General features: G+C 45.1%; 1 protein-coding gene across 1 annotated transcript in view; it reads right to left on the reverse strand.

The window, feature by feature from the left end:
- Window positions 1-1,011: 1,011 nt before the first annotated feature.
- The window catches only part of Hemgn (hemogen), a 20,210-nt gene continuing 968 nt past the window's right edge, over window positions 1,012-20,253 (reverse strand). Inside the window, exons 2-5 of the mRNA XM_021160624.1 lie at window positions 11,276-11,407; window positions 8,039-8,132; window positions 2,731-3,950; window positions 1,012-1,732 (exon numbers count right to left, since the gene is read on the reverse strand). Of these exons, the coding sequence (XP_021016283.1) occupies window positions 1,614-1,732; window positions 2,731-3,950; window positions 8,039-8,132; window positions 11,276-11,354 (1,512 nt within the window). The 5' untranslated portion in view covers window positions 11,355-11,407 and the 3' untranslated portion in view covers window positions 1,012-1,613. The remainder of the gene's footprint in view (window positions 1,733-2,730; window positions 3,951-8,038; window positions 8,133-11,275; window positions 11,408-20,253) is intronic.

Consider the following 20,253-nt stretch of genomic DNA (forward strand, 5'->3'; position numbering starts at 1 on the left):
GCCTTAGATGCCTCTCAGGATGCAAAGGTGGGCAGATCTCTGAATTTGAAGCCAACATAATCTACATGGCTGGTTCCAGATTAGGGGGTTGGGGAGGAGGACAGGGACAGGGACAGAGATACACTGCTCTCAGAGGGGACCCAGGTTTGCAGGTTTGGTTCCTAGCACCCATCCCAGATCCATAACCTCCTATAAACTCCTGGTCCAAGTGGGTCTCTACACATCGATAACAAATTAGCTGCCTTATAATAGACTTTTAGCATGTAAATCAGCTTTCCCATATGGACCAGACATTGACACAGTTGGCATGCAGGTCTCTTGACCTTGAACTGTACTGCTCTGGGACTTCTGTGCAGCTCCTCTCCAGCCCTCCAGGATAGAAAAGCACCCCTCCTATTGCGTGTGCTATTCACACGGTGCCGACACCGTTTCCTGGGGGAGGGGGAAGGTTATTAATAATAATTAACATATATTTTAAGCAAGAGGTTTAAGAGAAAGAGAGCCACTCTCATAGAAAGGAAAACACCCAAGAGCCAGAGCGTAGCCTGTTGCACTTGGCACTTTGTTTTGGAATTATTTGTTTTCTGTTTTGTTCCTCCATGAGACCAAATTAAACCCCAGTGAGCGGTGGCTGGTGAAGTGGTTTAGTGGGTAAGTGCACTGACTGCTCTTCCAAAGGTCCTGAGTTCAAATCCCAGCAACCAAATGGTGGCTCACTGGCTGAAGACAGCTATAGTGTACTTAAGTATAATAATAAGTAAATCTTTGGGCCAGAGCGAGTGGGGCCAACCGGGGCGGATCAGAGTGAGCAGAGGTCCTAAAAATTCAATTCCCAACAACCACATGAAGGCTAACAACCACATGTAGCTAACAATCTGTTTAGCTACAGTGTCCTCACATACATTCAATAAATCAATAAATCCATAAGTGAACCTACTGAGCAAAGATGTGGTAGCACTTAGGTGTTTTACCATCCCAGCATAAACTAAGATGCTATCTTGGTAACACCACTAAGACCATAGTAATGATTTAATGTACATTTTTTTACAAACACAGTTTAAAAAATAGAAATAGAAGGTCCAGGTTCACACAGAAATAAGCGACAATTATCAATTCCAAAATAATTTGCAATAACTTTTAGAATAAGAATTGTTCAATTAACTCAGAGATGTGTAAAGCTCGAATAAAATTCTGATGTTGTTACATCAATAGTTGACAAGACTTACAAGAAACTGTATGCTTTCAAAATCACTAAGTGTTCATGTTGAATTGCTATCTTCTTCTCAGAATTACCAAATATATGTTTCTTCTTATAGGGGAAAATCAGCTACTAAACCTTTCCCCTGTTCTGTCTTCCCCCATATACAAATACACACCCTCAGGTGCTCACATGGGTACACACACACACACACACACACACACACACACTATGTCTATGTGTTAAAGCCTTAAAAATGTTAGTTCTCTCTTTCAGATAAGAGCTACAAATGGAAAAAAAAAGCATAAGTTAAAATAGCAATGCAAATTTTAGTGATTGCTGCAGTATTTCAGTGAAACCACAAGAGATATGTATGCTGTATTGAGCTGGACTGCAGCTCCATCACTGAGCACTGTTAAAATAGAGCAGAGCTGTAGATGCCATTTTCTGGGCAGGTCTCTTGAGGACCCTGTGGGCTTGCTGGAGCTTCCGGGTCTTGATCTGCTTTGTTTTCTTCCTCCATTTCTGTAAAATCTAACAAAATACAAAATAATAGATTCAGTAAACAACATTGGCACTGTCAATCACTCACTTGGGAAGGGGAGGCCATGCCGCAGACCGTGCAGGAGCATTTCCGTTGGATTAGATACTTAAATATTAAAATGGTGTGTCATAGAAATATTTTATAATCTTGAGGTTCTTTTTTTTTAAAGAGCAGTAGGTGCTCTGTTTTGAAGATGTATAATTATGTGTACTTGTGTGCCTGTGTTCATTTATGTGTACCTGGTGTGTGCGAGACCCTGCGATGCCGAGAAGGGCATTAAATCCCCTAGAACTGGAATTACAGGCAGTTGTAAGCCACCATGTGAGTCCTGGGAACTGGTGAGTGCGCTTAACCACTGAGGCTGCTCTCCTCCAGCCCCAGGTGCTTTTGGTTTGCTTGTTTGGTTTGGTTTTTGAGACAGTCTCATTATGTAGCCCTGGCTGTTGGAACTCACTATGGAGGCTGACCTGGAACTCAGAGATCTGCCTTCCTCTGTGTCTGCCTCTTCAGTGCTAGAATTAAAAGTGTGTGCCACAACCCCCAGCTCAGGATTCTGTGTTTTAAAAGAGGTGTGTGTGTGTATGTGTGTGTGTGTGTGTGTGTGTATGGCTGGAGAAATGACTGTGTACTTAAGAGCACTTGCTACTCTTCCAAAGGACCAGAATTTCGTTTTGAGCATGAAAACCAACCAGCACAGCTACATCGTGAGTTCTAGCTCAAAAAAAAAAAAAAACAAAAAGAACTTTTTTTTTTTTTTGCACATAATTAACCCTATTCCAGGTTTGTTTCTCTTAGTGTAGTTTCTCAAAATAGGTAACTAGAATTTTCAGTTACTTAAATATTTTGGAAGCGTGCCAATAGAGTGTTGGTTGCCTGAAAATACATTTTACTTGAAAAGATCCAGTGATATTCATAGATCCCATTGAAATAACTGGCTACTGTCTAAATCACAAATTCTGAGGGAGTTGTTGCTGTACAAATCCCCTACCTTGAGAGAAAGCACCAGCGTTCTCACTGTCCTGTGCATCGGGGTCCTGCCCTTGGGCCCCACCTACTTTCTGGGCTCCTTCTGGAAGGCTGTGTTTAGGCTCATCCCGGTCCTGACAGGTCTTGATAGAGAGGTCTTCAGGCCCCGACATTTCATGGCAGGTTTCCAGTGAATAGTTCTCAGGCCCAGGTATTGGTTGACATGTTTCAGGTGAATATTCTTCAGGCTCAGGTGATTCTTGGATTGTTTTCTGAGAAGAAACTATAGGCACAGTGAATTCTTTATAAGTCTCATGAGAAATGGATTCAGGTTCAACTGCTTCTTGGTGTGTCTTTGTAGAAATGCCTTCAGAAACAGTGCATTCTCTGGCTTCAGAAAAGAAGCCTTCAGTCACAGCCATTCCCAGATCTGGGTCGAAAGTGGTTTGCTCTGGTGTGACTGACATGGGGGTTGTGTCAAGTGGACAGCCTTCAGCGACATCTGATTGGGGGAGGGCTTCTGGGGAGCATCCTTCCAGGCCAGCAGCATCTCCAGGTGTTATGCAGGGAGAGGCTTTTGGAACAGCCATCTCTTGATGTGTTTTAGGAGAGAGGACTTCAGGTCTGGCCACATCTTGGCACATTTTCAAAGAATGTTCTTGAGGCACAGTTGGTTCCTGGCACACGTCAGGAGACAGAGCCTCAGGTCCAGCCATATCTTGGGGCACTTTGGAAGAATGGCTTGGGGACACAGTTGTTTCCTGGCACATTTTAGGAGAGAGTGCCTCGGCTGCAGCCATTTCTTCAAGTGCTTTGGGAGAATAGGTTTGGGGCACAGCTGTCTCCTGGCACATGTTAGGAGAGAATGCCTCAGGTTCGGCCATATCTTGGCACATTTTAGGAGAATGTTGAAGTACTGCTATCCCGTGGCATGTGGTAGGAGAGAGGTGTGTTTGAGAATGGTTCTGTATTGCTCTTTCTTGACACTGAATGCTTTCTTGGTGTACTTCAGAACACGGATCTGCAGGCACAGCTTTTGTGGGGGGTGGGACCAAGGGGAGGGCTTCAGTTGCAGAGTTCCCAGGGTGCTCGGTTTCTTCCTCCGCAGACACCAATACCTCTTGCACCCTTTCCCTTTCTGTTTGTGACCAAGGCTCTGCCTTTTGCTCCACGTTCCCTTGTCTCTTTCGGCCTCTTTTATTTCCTTTTCCTGTTCTCTGACACTTGCGTTTTTTCTGTTCTCTGCGGAGAGACCAGAATTAATGTCAGCAACAAAGCCTACAGGATTCAAATGAATGCTTCCAGTATCTACCTCTGTCCTTGTGGCCTTGTTATATGACCTTAAACAAGCACTTACTCCTCTCCCCAGACATCAGTTTTCATGTTTGCAAAATGAATAATCCTAAGTGTTCCATGTTAGGAAAGTGTTCCTTAAGGAGTTTATGGTTTTAAAGATAAAGTGTACTTGTGTGTGTGTGTGTGTGTGTGTGTGTGTGATGTATGAGCTGTGGTGTGTGTGTGTACATGCACGCAATGCAATGGAATGAGAGAGGGAGGAAGGAGAGAGAAAGAGAAAGAGAGGGAGGCAGGAGGGAGGACCCTTGGGGAGATAGTTCCATGGTAATGGGCTTGATTGAGGTCTAGCTATCTTCAGCACCCATGTAAAACTACGGAGTATGTGGTGCCATGAGTTTGTAATCTCAGAGCTGGGGAGGCAGAGAACCCTAAGCCTTCCTAGCCAGCTAGTTGAACTTAACTGATGAACTCAGGCCAATGAGAGACCCTGTCTCAAAGGAGGTGGATGGTGTCCCTGATGATCACACTGTCTTCTTGCTGACTCTTACACACACACATACACATGTGTTTATAAAAGGGATGGAATGTGTTAACCCAAATGAAAGGTGTATGGAAAAGCCCATGGAAATCCACTGGTTGGCAAGCTAATTAAGATTTTTAATTAGGGCTGAGGAGATGGCTCAGCACCCACTGCCAAGCCTGTTGACCTGAATTCACTCCCAGGATCCACACGGTGTCAGGGAGAGAACTGACTCCCACAAGTCGTCCTCTGACTTCTGCATGCTTGCATGCTCCCACACACTCACATACTAAGTAAGTAAAATGTAATTTAAAATATTAACTTTTAAAACGCATGGTGGTGGTGTTGGCATAAACCTTTAATCTAAGCACTCGGGAGGCAGAGGCAGGTGGATCTCTTAAGTTTGAGGCCAGTCTGGTCTACAGAGCAAGTTCCAGGACAATAAGGGCTACACAGAGAATCCCTCAAAAGCCCTGAGTGTGGATAGAAATACCCTCTCTGAATAGACAGTACTCCCCCAGGAGTCCCGGGCTGTGGCTGTGGTGACATATACCTGCGAGCACATTACTCTACAAACTGAGGGAAAGGACTGCCTTGAGTTCTAGGTCAGCCTGGGCTACAGTGTGAGACTCTACCTTTTTCACTTGTTCCCTTTTTGCAACTGTGTTTTACTAGATAGCCTTAGCTGGCCTGAGAATTACTATGTGGACCAGACTGGGGTCAAACTCACGGATACCTGTCTATCTCTGCTCCCAAGTGCTGGGACTAAAGTTGTGTGTCTCTACACCTGGCTCTGAGGCCCTATCTTTACAAAATAAAACCAAATAAAGGTGCAGGGACCTTAAAGGTCATGTCATGGCATCTCAGCGTTTGTTTGTTTGTTTGTTTGTTTGTTTGTTTGTTTGTTTTTTCAAAACAGGGCTCTGGCTGTCCTGGAACACTCTGTAATCCAGGCTAGCTTCAAACTCAGAGATTGGCCTTCCTCTGCCTCCACGAGTGCTGGGATTTTAAAGATGTGCACCACCATGCCCAGCTTGGCACCTCAGCCTTTTGAACTATTATTCCAAGGTAACAAGACAATTATAAAATCTTTGCTTGCTTGCTTGCTTGCTTGCTTGCTTGCTTGCTTGCTTGCTTGCTTTGCTTTTGAGACAAGTTCTTTCTATGTAACCCAGGGTGGCCTCAAACTTGGCAATCCTCTGCCTTCCCTCCCAAATGCTAACCACCCAACTTTGTCAAATGATGATTCTTCCCCTTACATTTATTTATTTTATTGGTGGGGGAAGTGCAATGTACCACATGTGTGTGTGTGCTAGAGGATAGCTTTCAGGAGCTGGCTCTCCTTCTGCCATGTGGGTTCTAAGACTCAAACTCAGGATATAGGTTTGTGGGTAGGCACCCTTATCTCCTGGGCCACCTAGCAGGGTGCACTATATGTTATAAAATTCTTACTGTCTGCCAAGTGCCAGCTTAAAAAAGAGAGGGTATGAGGCATGACGGCCCACACCTAAAATCACAGAACTTGAGAGGCAAAGGCAGGAGGATTGCTGTGAACTCCAGGCCAGGCACAGTGGGCTACAGAGTAAAGCCCCATGGAGCCGGAGAAAGAGCTTACTAGATAAATTCCTGAAACAGGGGCTGAGAGATGGGTCACCAGTCAGGAGCAGTGCTCCCAGTACCCACATGGCACAGGTACATACACACACAGACAAAGCATCCATGCACGCACATTAAACTTGGAGGGATGGGGGAGCCTTGCCAATAAGCAAAAATGACCAGCCTGATGTCCCCAACTTCCTAGATCTTGACCTTGGGCATGTTACCGAACATCTTAGTGCACCTCAATTTTGTCCTATGCAAAATGGAGATAATAGCATCCCCTCATAGCCAGAAGTAAATCACAATAGTGTCAGAGACATAGAAGGACTAGAGATGGTATATATATATATATATATATATATATATATATATATATATATGCCATAGTTCTAACTTATACTGTGCCAGTAATTCACCTAAGTTGTATGTAATTCTTATAGTCAATTCAGCAAATTGGAAAATATCATTTATTTTACCTATAACACATATAAGAAATGGAGAGGTTGAATAGCTTGCCCGAGTCACAAAGGAGCATGGATGAAACTTTAGGTCACGCAGATATTTTTTTATCTTTATACTTTAAAGTTTCTTTTATGTGTATGAACATTTTGTTTGTATGTGTAGACATACTCTTAACCACTGAACCATCTCTCTGGCCTTGATTATCATCATCATCATTAATTGCAGAGAAAAAAATTACACTGTGCATGGGTGAAGGTCAGAGCACATCTTCCTACCGTTGGCTCTGTACTCACACCGTGTGGGTCCTAGTGAGGAGCCAGGCTTAGTGTAAGTTCCTTTACCCGGCGAGCCATCTTACTGATTTATTTTACGAAGATTTATTATTATTACTTTTTTAAAAACTTTTTAAAAAAAATTATTCATTATTATATCTAAGTACACTGTAGCTGTCTTCAGACACACCAGAAGAGGGCATCTGATCTCAGTACAGATGGTTGTGAGCCACCATGTGGTTACTAGGATTTGAACTCAGGACCTTTGGAAGAGCAGGCAGTGCTTTTATCCGCTGAGCCATCTCTCCCGCCCTTATTATTTGTGTCCTTGGCAAAAGCAGTGTATACATTTTTTTAACTATTAAGCTCTCTCTCCAGCTCCATTGAGTTTTACTCTGTAGTCCAACCTGCCTGGCCTGGAGTTCACAGCAATCCTCCCGCCTTTGCCTCTCAAGTTCTGTGATTTTAGGTGTGAGCCATCATGCCTCATATCCTCTCTTTATTATTATTATTTTTTATTTATTATTTTAAAATTTATTCTCTCATATCTCACATCCAGAGCACAGTTTCCCCTCCCTGCTCCCCACCTCCCCTCTTCCCCAGATCCACTTCTCCTCTGTTTCCCTTCAGAATTGAGCAGGGCTCCCAAGGTTATCAACCCAAGAAGACATAACAAGTTACAACAGGACTAGACATCCATCGTCATATCAAGGCTGGACGAGGCAACTCAGAAGGAGGAAAAGGGTCCCAAGAGAAGGCAGAAGAGTCAGTCTTTGTGTTTCAGGATGCATTCTCGCTAAGCCCTGTCAAACATGAAACATTCCAACACCACTCTCTTGCGTGCTGGTAAGCACCACCAAATCAGGCTTTACATACCTTTTAAACACTGGCAAACCCAATAAGGGGTAGCAGAAGCTACCCTGAATATACCAGGCAGGCAGCCTTTCAGCTAGAGCCTGCCGCAGGGACTGATGGAGACACAGAGAAAGAAAGCAGAGAAAACTTCTCTTCCTCATGGCTCTACCGCTGAGACCTTAGGCAAGAGAGTCAACCCACTGGATTCTGCATTAGAAGCAAACACACACAAAAAAAAACCCACAGGCACAACACCAAGTGCCATGTCCACACTCGCCACTGAGGAGCCACGCCCACACTCACCCCCACTCAGGTAAGAAACCTACCCAAGGAGCCATTGTGACGTCTGCCTCCCCTGGGCCTCAGCTTTTCTCTTCCTCAGTTGTTCTCTGTTTCTCAGACTCCAAGATCCAATGATGTCTGCGGATGAAAAGAAAAGCGTGTAACGGTGACCCGTGGTGGGCCTAGGCAAGTATCTCACCACAGAAACTTGTTTAGTTAGTTACTATTTATTTATTTTTAAATCAAATTATTTCACATGGTAGGTGTTTTTGCCTGCATGTGTGTCTGTTGCACCACATGAATGTCTGGTGCCTAAGGAGGCCAGAAGAGGACATCAGATACCCTAGATCTGGAGTTAGAGACAGTTAGGAGCTGCCATGTGGGTTGTTGGGAATTGAACCCAGGTCCTCTGGAAGAGCAGCCAGTGCTCCTAACTACCTACAGAGCCATCTCACCAGCTACCTATAGAATTTTAGAAACCCTATCCTGGGTTTTTTAGTTCAAAGATTATGTTTTCACTATCCTTACACCTTCAAAATAATAATAATAATAATAATAATAATAATATGTGGAAGAGATTTTTGTTTTTGTTTTTTGTTTTTGAAATAAGAGTCTCAGTATGTAGCCTGGGTCTGGAACTTGCGTAGACTGATCTCAGACTCAGAGATCTACCTGTCTCTGTGCTAAAAGTGCTAGGATTAAAGACCTGCAGCAATACACCCAGGGAGGGCAGACTTTTTTTTCTTTAATTTTTGGGTGTCTGTTTTTGTTTTTGAGATAGGGCTGCTTTGTGTAGCCCTGGCTGTCCTGGAACTTGCTCCATAATCCAGGCTGGCCTCAAACTCAAAGATCCACCTGCTTCTGCCTCCCAAGTGCTAGGATTAAAGGTGTGCGTCACCACGGCCCTGCTGAGCAGGCATTTTGAGTATTTGAGTGTGAAAAACTTCAAGACCTACACAGATTTGTACAGCAATGTGCTATCAACCTACTGACTTTTTAAAAATAAATTTATATTTGTATGAGCAATTTTTTTAAGATTTATTTCTTTATGTATGTGAGCACACTGTAGTTATACATATGGTTGTGAGCTATCATGTGGTTGCTGGGAATTGAACTCAGGACCTATGCTTGCTCAGGTCTCGCTCACTCCAGCCCAAAGATTTATTTATTATTATACGTAAGTACACTGTAGCTGTCTTCAGACACACCAGAAGAGGGCATCATATCTCATTTTGGATGGTTGTGAGCCACCATGTGGTTGCTGGGATTTGAACTCAGTCCCTCTGAAAGAGCAGTCATGCTCTTAACTGCTGAGTCATCTCACCAGCCCCATGAGTAACTTTTTAACCAGGCCATATTCTATGATCTTTGGTATAATGACCTGTCTACTGCATTCACTGTCTCAACCAGGCCTCATATTACACAGTGTAGTGATGATAGCATGCCAAGACTTTATCTTTTATTAACCCAACATTAGGTCAAAAATAGTTCCTTGACACAGCCTTCAACACTGTAATTTTCCTGTTACATGGTGCTTAAACTAGGTGACGTATTCTCTGGCCGCTCAGCCCACTCGCGGGAAGCACACAGAACATCACCACGGGTTGGTTTTCCTTATATGTCAAACTGCAATAATATCAACTCAGCTGAGCATGATGGAGTACACTTTAATCCCAGCACTCAGGAGGCAGAGGCAGGAGGATCTCTGAGTTCAAGGCTAGTCTGGTCTACAGAGTGAGTTCCAGGCCAGCCAGGGCTACTCGGAGAAACTCTGTCTTAAAAGGCCAATTAATATTAATAATATCCAACTAAAATAAGCATATTTACATAACTGGTTTTATTCTTTTGGAGGGAGGAATGGTAGACAGGGTCTTCCTCTGGTGCATCCCTGATCTTGAATTCCTTAACCTAATACTCTAGATGCTGGGATTAGAGGCATCCCACCTTGCTCTAGTTATGCTTTTATTTTTATTTATATGAGTACACTGTAGCTGTCTTCAGACACACCAAAAGAGAGCATCAGATCCCATTACAGATGGTTGTGAGGCACCATGTGGTTGCTGGGAATTGAACTCAGGACCTCTGGAAGAGCTGTCAGTGCTCTTAACCACTGAACCATTTCTCCAGCCCTTTTTATGTTTTTACTATTAGATTCTGCCCTTAGGATTGTGTTTAAAATGTTTTGGGAGGCTGGAGAGGAAGGGAGTGCCCTGGGACCAGGACTCTTACTCTTAGGGCAACAGTTCCCTTTCTTTCTCTTCTCTCCTCTCTCTCTCTCTCTCTCTCTCTCTCTCTCTCTCTCCTCTCTCTCTCTCTCTCCCTCCCTCCCTCCTTCTTCCTTCTTTCCTTCCCTCCCTCCTTCCTTCCCTCCTTCCTTCCTTCCTTCCTTCTTTCTCTGAGAGTGCTGGGAATTTCACCCAGGCCCTCACACATACTAGGGCAAGCATTATGCTACCGAGCTATATTCCCAGCTCAGGGATTTTTGATGGATAAAAATTATATTTTTACCAACCTCTAATTAAGTTTATATTTTCTTCAAAGTACAGATGTGAGTAAAAAGTGGTTTTAGCAGTGTGTCACTTTATCACTCAAAGAAATGACAGGAAATTTTTTCCTACACGACACTGCAATTCTTGCATGTAGCTTCCGTGTGATCGCTTGCAGGTACTGATTCTTTGGATTTGGTACTATGTATGACATGACTTAACACATCTTTAAATAAACACATATATTGCTATATCACAATTTTTAACAGTGTCGATAACTATCTTAATACAACGATGACCTTTGTGATCCTGTGTATTTAAGCTTTTTTATTCCAAGAAAGAGTCTATAGGTTCACTAGAAGCTAAAAGTTTTCAAACTGTGCCCTAGGATAGTTCAGAGCCCAGGGTTCCACATAGCATTTTGAGAAATGTTACTTTAGAAGAGACCTTAAGGTAAATTAGAAGCCAGAAGAGTAAGCATTTGGCCATGTCAGACCCTAGTGGAGATACCTGTTGCCACATCCTTCCCAGTGCCTCAGGCCGGGAGGAGCAGGACCCCTCTTGCCACAGCTGCTCATCCCTGGGTGTCTCAACTGTTTCCCATTTCAGAGAATTTCTTACTAACAATTTCTTTATTGCCCCTTGTGTTTCTCTAGACTGTTGCGTTCTTAGCATCCAAATGCAGCTCAGTGCGTCAGGCCCATCTTCCCATGGATGCAGCCCGTTGCCCCTTTCGTCTGACCAGGACCCAAACGACTAAAAAAGTAAATCTCCCCAGCAGCCCCCACTCCTTACCTGGAGCATAGGACTTCTGTGGATGAGGTTCAGGCATCTGGGGGAGCTTCAGACGAGGTCGGCCCTTCCCCGTGTCCATCTTGCCACAATGCCTTCTTGGTATTTGCTCTGACTTCACAAGCAGCCTAAAAGCTTTTTGAAAATATCAAGACCAACACTTCAAAAGAAGAAGAAGAAAAGAAAGCCACAGACACACACATTCAAGTTTGCTTGTCACTTCCCGCCTAAAAGTTTTATCTGGTTAGACCACAGCTGTGGGCAAATTCCACTTTCTTTATCACACTGCACAGGTGTGAGGGGGAAATGGCTGGCATTGGCCCTGTGAAGCTGCGAGCTCACTGTTTATACAGGGAACCCCCCATGACACAGTCTAGCGTGTGCAACCTCCCACTCGGCAGCCATGTAGGTCTGTGTGCTAGCATATGCCTGGGTTCCTTTTCAGGACACCAAGTGGCTGTGCCATCCCAGGCTGTGGCCAGGATGGCTTTTTTCATGAATGGAGGTGGCCATGTATAGGAAGATCCCAGGGTTTGGGCTCTGACCAACTCAGTGGCCCGGCGCAACCCACATCCCTTTCCTGTGCCTCTATTTGCAAAATGAGCGAACAGTCACTCTTGCCTGTTTCATACACTTCTTATGAAAGGGAAGCTTATAGAGTTAGCTATTGATTACTCTTCCTAGGTAGGCTATTGATTAATCTTCCTAGGTGTGGCTTTTTTCACCATAAGCTGTTGCTTGCAAATTATCAGCAAGCCTTGTTTTTGTTATGACCCTAGAGTAGACAGTAGACACATAACCCTAACTAGGCTAACAAAGCTAATCTCCACTGCTCACCAGTCAGAATAAATAGTGAAGCTCACTATTAACAAACCCAGGGGTGGACCGGGTGGGGAAGAGCCTCTCTGAGGGAAAAGACCTGGCATTATGTTCCAGAAATGAAGTTGAAATCGAAGGAACTGCTCTATCGCCATCAGATAGGTGGACTGAAGACAATAGGCACAGGGGACCATGGCTCAGCCAAGGAGGGAACATGGAGGCCAAGGTCAGGAGACATGGGGCCCATTGTGTTCTGGAGACAGACTGAGAGGGAAAAAGTTTGAGTTCCAGAGCCACCCTAGTTCAAGTTAGCCAGGAGCCAGCTCAGACCTGGAACATGGAGACAGTAGCGTTGGCTTTGTGGATTCCCAGGGACAGTCACATCTACTCAGCCATACAAGACATCTTCCATATGCCCAGTACATTGATCAATGGTACCTTTGGTATCCAACATACTGAAGATCAATAAATGTTAGCTGCTTTATTATTAATAAGGATATGGGTGCAGCACAGTGACACACACTGCTATTCTGGCACTTGGCAGGTACAGGCAGAGGGGTCAGAAGTTCAAGGCTATCCTCGGCTGTATAAGAAGTTAGGGGCCGGGTGTGGTGACGCACGCCTTTAATCCCAGCACTCAGGAGGCAGAGGCAGGCAGATTTCTGAGTTCCAGGCCAACCTGGTCTACAAAGTGAGTTCCAGGACAGCCAGGGCTATAGAGAGAAACCCTGTCTCGACAAAGAAGAAGAAGAAGAAGAAGAAGAAGAAATAGTTAGGGGCCAGCCTGGGCTACATGAAAACTTCTCCATCTCTTCCCTCTATCTCTCCAGGCACCTTCTCTCTCTTTATGCACACATGTACTATATACCTTCTCTATGTTATATGTGTATATAAGAAAACACATAGAAAGGCTGTAATTGGGGGGAGGGAGGATATAGGGGATTTTCAGAGAGGAAACTAGGAAAGGGGCTAGCATTTGAAATGTAAATGAAGAAAACATCTAATAAAAAAATAATTAGATATTAAAAAAGAAAGAAAGAACGGCTGTAATTAGCAGAGTGTGGTGGCACACATGCATTTCGTAGTTTAAACTATAACTTGATCTGCCAAACTCTACTTTCCTTCCTTATTCTTGTTTGCTTTGGACAGGATCGCCTCACACCGCCCAGGCCGACCTCAACTCACCATCCTCCTGCCCCAGCTTCCTGCGTGCTAGGATTGGGGGATGTGTGTCACCATGCTAGCTGAGAAATAAGCTTTGAATCATTCTGAAAAGGATTGACAATGACACAGCAGACACCTGAGTGCCCACCACTAACGGGTTACCCTTGTAACAAACAAGCAAGATTTACACCTCCTTCTGTTACTTACCTCTCCATCTTGCAAGTAAACCACGGAAAGTTCAGGTAACTCCCAGGGGAGCTAGTCAGCGGGACCTCATGGGGAAGAATGAGTTTCTAATCCACCTCTTAGATGTTTTTGAAAATTATGTTTTATAATCTAGACCAGCATTTTAAATGTTGTAAGCTCTTTGATTTCTGGGTTTTGTTTTGTTGTTGTTTGGGGTTTTTTCCTGGTATTGTGTTCTTTTGTTTTGTTTTGGTTTTTATTCGTTTGTTTGTTTGTTTGTTTGTTTGTTTGTTTGTTGAGACAGGGTATCTCTCTATAGCTCTGGCTGTCCTGGATAGCACTATGTTGACCAGGCTAGCCTTGAACTCACAGAATTCCACCTGCTTCTGCCTGCTGAGATTAAAGTTGTGTGTCACCATATCTGGCCCTAGAATAATGTAATTTTTAATAGTTGGGTGATAGTTCAATAAAACAGTGTTATAGAATCCTTGTGAGAATGCCTTCCGAGGATGGCAAAACTACTTCTTAATCAGATTTCCTTCTGAGTTCTTGACACCTGTTCAGGGATGGAGCAGACTGGACAGGATGTCCACCCTGTGCTATCTACCTTCTGAGCAAAATTGTCAGGCCACAGAGGTGGCCAATATAGTCTCTGAGGTCTTCATACTTAAAAGGGACAGAGTACATTGTTTTTTAAAATCATGGATCCATGTATTCCAGGTTGGCCTTGAACCCAGTATGCAACTGGATTTGAGTTTGGAATGTCTGACCCTTCTGTCTCCCCCTCTAATGCCAGAAGTACTGAAATTATATTACCCAGATTATCTGGTGCTGAAGATGGAACCCAAGACTTCATGAATGCTAGCTGAGTACTCTACCAACTGAGCCAAATTGCCAGCCCAAGGACACATCTTTATTGGAAGGACATAGAACATAGATCCTTTGTGCTCCAAGACAACTCCCCAAGGCCATCTCTGTGACTGCCCCACGATCCCTGTATCTAGAAGAGGTGTGAGGAGAGACTCTGGAGGGTGGGGTCTCAAGTTGACAACCAACTGAGGGTGGAGGGAGCAGTGGAGACACTTTGGAGAGACCTAGATTGGAAGTCAGGCAAGGTGTCTCTGATGTGATAAGTGCCAAGAGCGGGAATTTGGGACAGAAATAGCTATTCTGTTCTTCTGCAAGCCCTAGCGTACAGCCCTTCTGTATCTAACTCTATAACAGAGTGGGAGAGGAGAGGCCAAGCAAGCATCGTACCCACAAGGCCAGGTCTTTATAACAAGGGTGCCTTATTCTAGAGATATGTGCAAATGTATATAAACCCTCTCTCTCGGCTACAAGCTCTTGGCAGGATGGGCAATTACCAATCCCAAGTCACCTGTCTGTCCCCATAGCATGATCTTAAAGGAGGTTTGGTCCCAGTCATCTCCACCAGTGCCCTCGGTACTGTGTGTGCAGACAGCTTCCTCGGGTGAGATATTCCGCTGCTGTGAGTTACAGTGCCACCAGCTGTTCTAGAATGCTTTTTATCATCATTCATCAATGGGCAGCTCTCAGCAAGCTGAGGTAGGAAGGTGAAGAGTGTAAGGCCAGCAGTGGTGGCGCATGCCTTTAATCCCAACACTTGGGAGGCAGAGGCAGGCAGATTTCTGAGTTCGAGGCCAGCCTGGTCTACAGAGTAAGTTCCAGGACAGCTAGGGCTACACAGAGAAACCCTGTTTCAAAAAACAAACAAAAACCAAAACAAACAAACAAACAAAAAAACTAAAAAAAGGAAGTCCCTGACGTTATGTAGTTTGTAAATTGGGCTTTTGTTTGTTTGTTTTTAGAGACAAGGTTTCTCTGTGTAGCCCTGTCTGTTCTGAAACTCACTCTGTAGACCAGGCTGGCCTGGAATTCATAGATCCGATTGCCTCTGCCTCCCAAGTGCTGGGATTAAAAAGTGTGCACCACCACTACCCACCTTAGCTTACAGTTTTAAAAAAGAGGATGGTGCTTGCTTTTAATCCCAGCACTCAGGCAGTAGCAGGAGGACCTCTGTGAGTTCAAGGACAGCCAAGGCTGATTAGAGAAACCCTGTCTCAAAAAACAAACCAAAAAAACCCCCAAAAAAAACAAAAACAAAAAAAGGAAATAAAAAATAAAAGAGGGACAGAAGCAGTGTGTAATGGTACACAGGAGTTCCAGGACAGCCAGCTATGTCTATTACACAGAGAAACCCTGGGGGGGGGGGCAGAGAGAGAGAGGGAGAGAGACAAAGAGATGGGGGGGGGGGATACAAAGATTCAGAGAGCCAGGGGGTGGGCGTGGTGGAGGTGCATCCAAAGACAATAATAGCCAGGAATTATAATTATAAGCTAAGAATAAAGGGGGCCAATGGTGGCTGCTATCTTTAAGTGATGTGGGAGGGTGGGGCTTGACTTGGGCAGCTAACAAAATGGAAGGAGAAGGGCCAGGATGCTGACAGCACAGAGGGCCTGGAGAACCTGAGGAGAGGGAGGGATAAGAGGTGGGGGCTCAGAGGGGACCTAGTGAGATAGACAGCCACGGATGGTCTGAGCAGAGGACTAAGGCAATTTGACTCCTGTCTTTAAAGGATGGATGTGGCCACTGGGTGGGCTGAGGAGGTGGTGAAGCAGGGAGACCAGTCAGAAGATCATAAGGATGAACATGAGAGGCGACCACAGGGTGGGCTTCAACCGTGTTGAAGAAGTGGTGGTCAGAAATAACTAACGCTGGGGCTGGAGAGATGACTCAGTGGTTAAGAGAGCTCCGACTGCTCTTCCGAAGGTCCTGAGTTCAAATCCCAGCAACCACATGGTGGCTCACAACCATCCGTAACGAAATCTGATTCCCTCTTCTGGAGTGTCTGAAGACAGCTACAGTGTACTTACATATAATAAATAAATAAATCTTAATAAAATAAAATGTCCATAAACATGTTTTAAAAAAAAGAAAAAGAAAAGAAACCCAAGGTCACCCTATATTAAAAAAAAAAAAAGAAAGAAAGAAAGAATGCAGGTGCTCTGGGTTAATTTACAAATCGGATGTGGGTCAGAAAAGCCAAAGAGAAGAGTTTGGGTCTGCACAAAGGGAGGATGGAGTTGCCATTACCAGTAAGGGAAGGTATGAGGAAGATGAACCCTTTAGTTTGAATGTGCTGCCGGGAGGGAGAGCACAGCCAGAGAGCAGCCCAGCCCGGGACAGGGAACCAGAAAAGCGGGATGTGCAGGAAGCCTGAGGAAGGTTGCTTAGTTGGGGAGGACTCGCGTCTCCCTTAAACTTCTTGTCAGATGTTATTGCTGTGAAGTAAAGGAAGGCCTGCAGATTGACCCCACAGTTTCTTCCCTAACAATTCAATTCAGTTCATTACAGACTGTGGCACCCAGAGAGGTTAAATATAGATTTGCCTGTGGCCATACAGGTTAAACCAGATGTGTAATTTGCTGAGGCCCAGGGCAAAAATGAAAATCCAGGTATCTTCCTTCGAACACCATGAAGATTCTTCAAGATGGTGGAAACAGACAATTAACCTAACACAGGGCCTCATTTAGCATTTCACTGGGTCCTTGCAACATCTTTACAACATAGCTCTTACTGTCCTCCCTTTTCACAGCAAGGAACGCCATGAGGACACTGGTAAAACTAAGGCCGCAGAGCTAGAAAGACAGCTTGAGCTGGGAACCTGGGTCTCAGCCTCCAAGCCTGGCCCCTTCTTGAACTACACAGATGTAGGTATCAAGACAGGGGATGGCTGTCCTGTCTGGCCACCCAGCAGGTCTAGGTAAGGAGAAGGGTCTTGGCTGTGTCTTTCAGAGGCCCAGATGGACTGGAAGCACAGGAGGGAAGGAAGCATACAGCTGAGAACCCCTGGCTGGAAGTCTTCATGGAGATGAGAGAGCTGAGGAAACAGCTTAGCCATGCAGCAGACACAGCCAGTTGACTCAGTAACAAAGCTGACCAGAAAATGATAGTATCATTTGAGGCTAGACTGAGGGGTTTTGCCATTGTTCTTTTTTTTTTTAATTATTTATTTGAATGTCTCTGTGTGTGTGTGTGTGTGTGTGTGTGTGTGTGTGTGTGTGTGTGTGTGTGTGAGAGAGAGAGAGAGAGAGAGAGAGAGAGAGAATGTGTGAGACTATGTGTGTATATGTGTGTGTGAGGGGGGAGAGGGAGAGGAGAGAGAGGGAGAAAGAGAGGAGAGAGAGGGAATGAAAGGGGAAAGAAAGAGAGGAGAGGAGAGAGAGAGAAGGTGTGTGTGCCCACATGCACCCTGGTACAGACTCCATACACCATTTGGATTCCAGGGATTGTACTCAGGGTCAGGTTTGTCAGCAAGTGCCTTTACCCATTGAGCCATCTTGCCAGCCCTAGATTTAAACTCTCAATCCTCCTGTCCCAGCCTCCCAAGTGTCTAGAATTACAGGCCTGCATCACTGACTGATAGAATTTCAGAGCCTTTAAAGAGGACAGGAGAGCGTTGGTCTGCTTTGATTCGTCATCCCTTAGCTAGTCTGTAGTGTTGTTAAGGCTACACAAACAGGCTTTGAAGTCACCAAAGAGAGCAAAAGGCACGGGCCGTGCCATCTCCTCACAGGGCAATTCGGTGTGAGTCACTTATTTCTACTCGGTTTCCTTTCTGTAAAACAGAAGAATCGGGTGGATTCTGTGAGTAAGGAGTCCAAGAGAGCTCTATAGGAAGTGAGAGGTTGTGTGGACGTGAGGCCCACATGTCTAGGCAACATTTACTGCGGAACTGAAGAGTTCCAGGGAGGCTGGGGTCCAAAGTCACAAGAGGGGCCTCACTGTGCAGTTCTGGCTAGCCTGAAACTCACTAAGTAGACCAGGCTGGCCTCCCAACTCACAGCAGTCCACCTGCCTCTGCCTTCTGAGTGCTGGGGTCAAAGGCATGCAGTACCACACCAGCCTTGACTCCTCTTCTTGACAAAATACTTTCGGAAGCTTCTGGTTGTTCCTCAAAGAATGCATGGAGCGTCCCTGTCAGCCTGCGCTCAGATGATAATGAATGCTGTCTCTGCTCACACAGATGCTGCTTGAAACACCAGATAATATTTTCTGCAGCTTTGGAACGGCTGAAGCTTGGCTTCCGTCTAGCCACTGCTACCTTAAAAGCATGGGCCCAAACTTTTAATATTAAGCATGATACTATATCGTACGCATGTATTCTATTGTGTGTACGCACAAATATTAAAGTATTTAATAAGGACTCAGGTAAGCATCAATGACTAGACCTTAGGGAGTGGACACTCACCTGGGGAAAGACTTCCACCTTATTAAGCCATCACTGGACCTCTGTCTGTTTGTTCCTGAACAATGGAACTAATAATGCATTCTCAGACCCTCCTACCCCACACTTCAGGTGATGAGAGGGTAGCTGAGAGACAGAGCACTTGCCTAGCGAGGTGCGGAGGTTAGTGCCAACAATGAAAACATGAACAGCAAGACCCCATGTGTTCACTCCCAGCCACATGCAATCTACTTTTCCTTCCACCTAAAACATCAGAGAGTCCTTCTCTTGTTGTTGTTTTGTTTTGTTTTGTTTCTTGTTGTTTTTCAAGGCAGGGTCTCTTTGTGTAACCCTGGTTGTCCTGGAACTTGATCAGCAGCCCTGGCTGGCCTTGAACCCAAGGAGATCCTCCTGCCTCTCTGCCTTTTGAGTGCTGGGATTAAAGGCATGGACCACCACAACCTGGCTGAATGAGAGTATTTCTAATGGGAAAGCCCAGTAGTCCCTGCCCAATGTCGGGTCTTCAGCTTCTTTGCAGCTCGCTCATGCTCACACCAGCACTTCCTTCCTCCTTGAAACTCACTGGTAGATTGTGGTTCCCTGAGTTGCTCATTCCCCACTCTCCCCTTCCTCCTCACAGGCTGCTTTCACTCTCCTTGTGTGGGCAGGGTTGACTGAGCCCCTGTTCCTCTTGCCAGTGCACCTTAGACAGCTCAACTCTCTCCTCACAACTAGTACAGGGATGCATAGTACCAACGTAAGTGAGCATGAAGAGCTCTCTCATCTTTCCAGTATTCCCTGGTGATCACTCTTTACAGCCGAGGGGCCTCACGATGCTTAAACCTCAGCACAGCTGATCTGGAGACGAGCCCAGTTAATACAGCGATCGCTAGCCCGCATGGCATCTGGAGTTTGAGCCTCAGCACTGTATAAAACAGGTGCGATGTTGCACATCTATAGTCCCAGGTTCAAGAGGACCAGAAGGTCAAGGCTAACCTTGGCTACCTAAGTGTGAGTTCAAGACCAGCCTGGGCTACATGAGATTCCCTCTCAAAAAAATCAAAATAATACCAATGAACACAGGGGGGCAGACATCCAAACAAGATAAAGAGTCAAAAGCCTTCTTAAGAGAGGAGAGCTTGATATTATTTGGGGCATGAACAGGAAATACATTTTTTTATGGTACTGGGGCATGAACATGGGATACATGCTAGGCCTACTATTACTATTGAGCTATGTCCAAAGCCTTTTTTTTTTTTTTTTTTTTTTTTGATGAGAAGGGTTTTTGTTGTTTTTTTAAGACTTTTTATTTTGAGAAGTTTTTCAGTAAATTTCCCAGGCTGGCCAAGTATCCTCTGTAGCCAAGCATGCCTTGAACCAGCAACCGTCTTGACTCAGCCTCCTACATAGCTAGGATCTGGAAATACAAGCTGTGCCTCCCGGCCTAACTTTTCCTCTCCTCCTCCTCCTCCTCCTTCTCCTCCTCTTCCTTCTCCTCCTCCTCCTTCTCTTCCTCCTCCTTCCCCTTCCTCCTCCTCCTTCCCCTCCTCCTCCTCCTTCCCTT

This window comes from Mus caroli, chromosome 4 (assembly GCF_900094665.2).
Source record: "Mus caroli chromosome 4, CAROLI_EIJ_v1.1, whole genome shotgun sequence".
Classification (NCBI taxonomy): domain Eukaryota; kingdom Metazoa; phylum Chordata; class Mammalia; order Rodentia; family Muridae; genus Mus; species Mus caroli.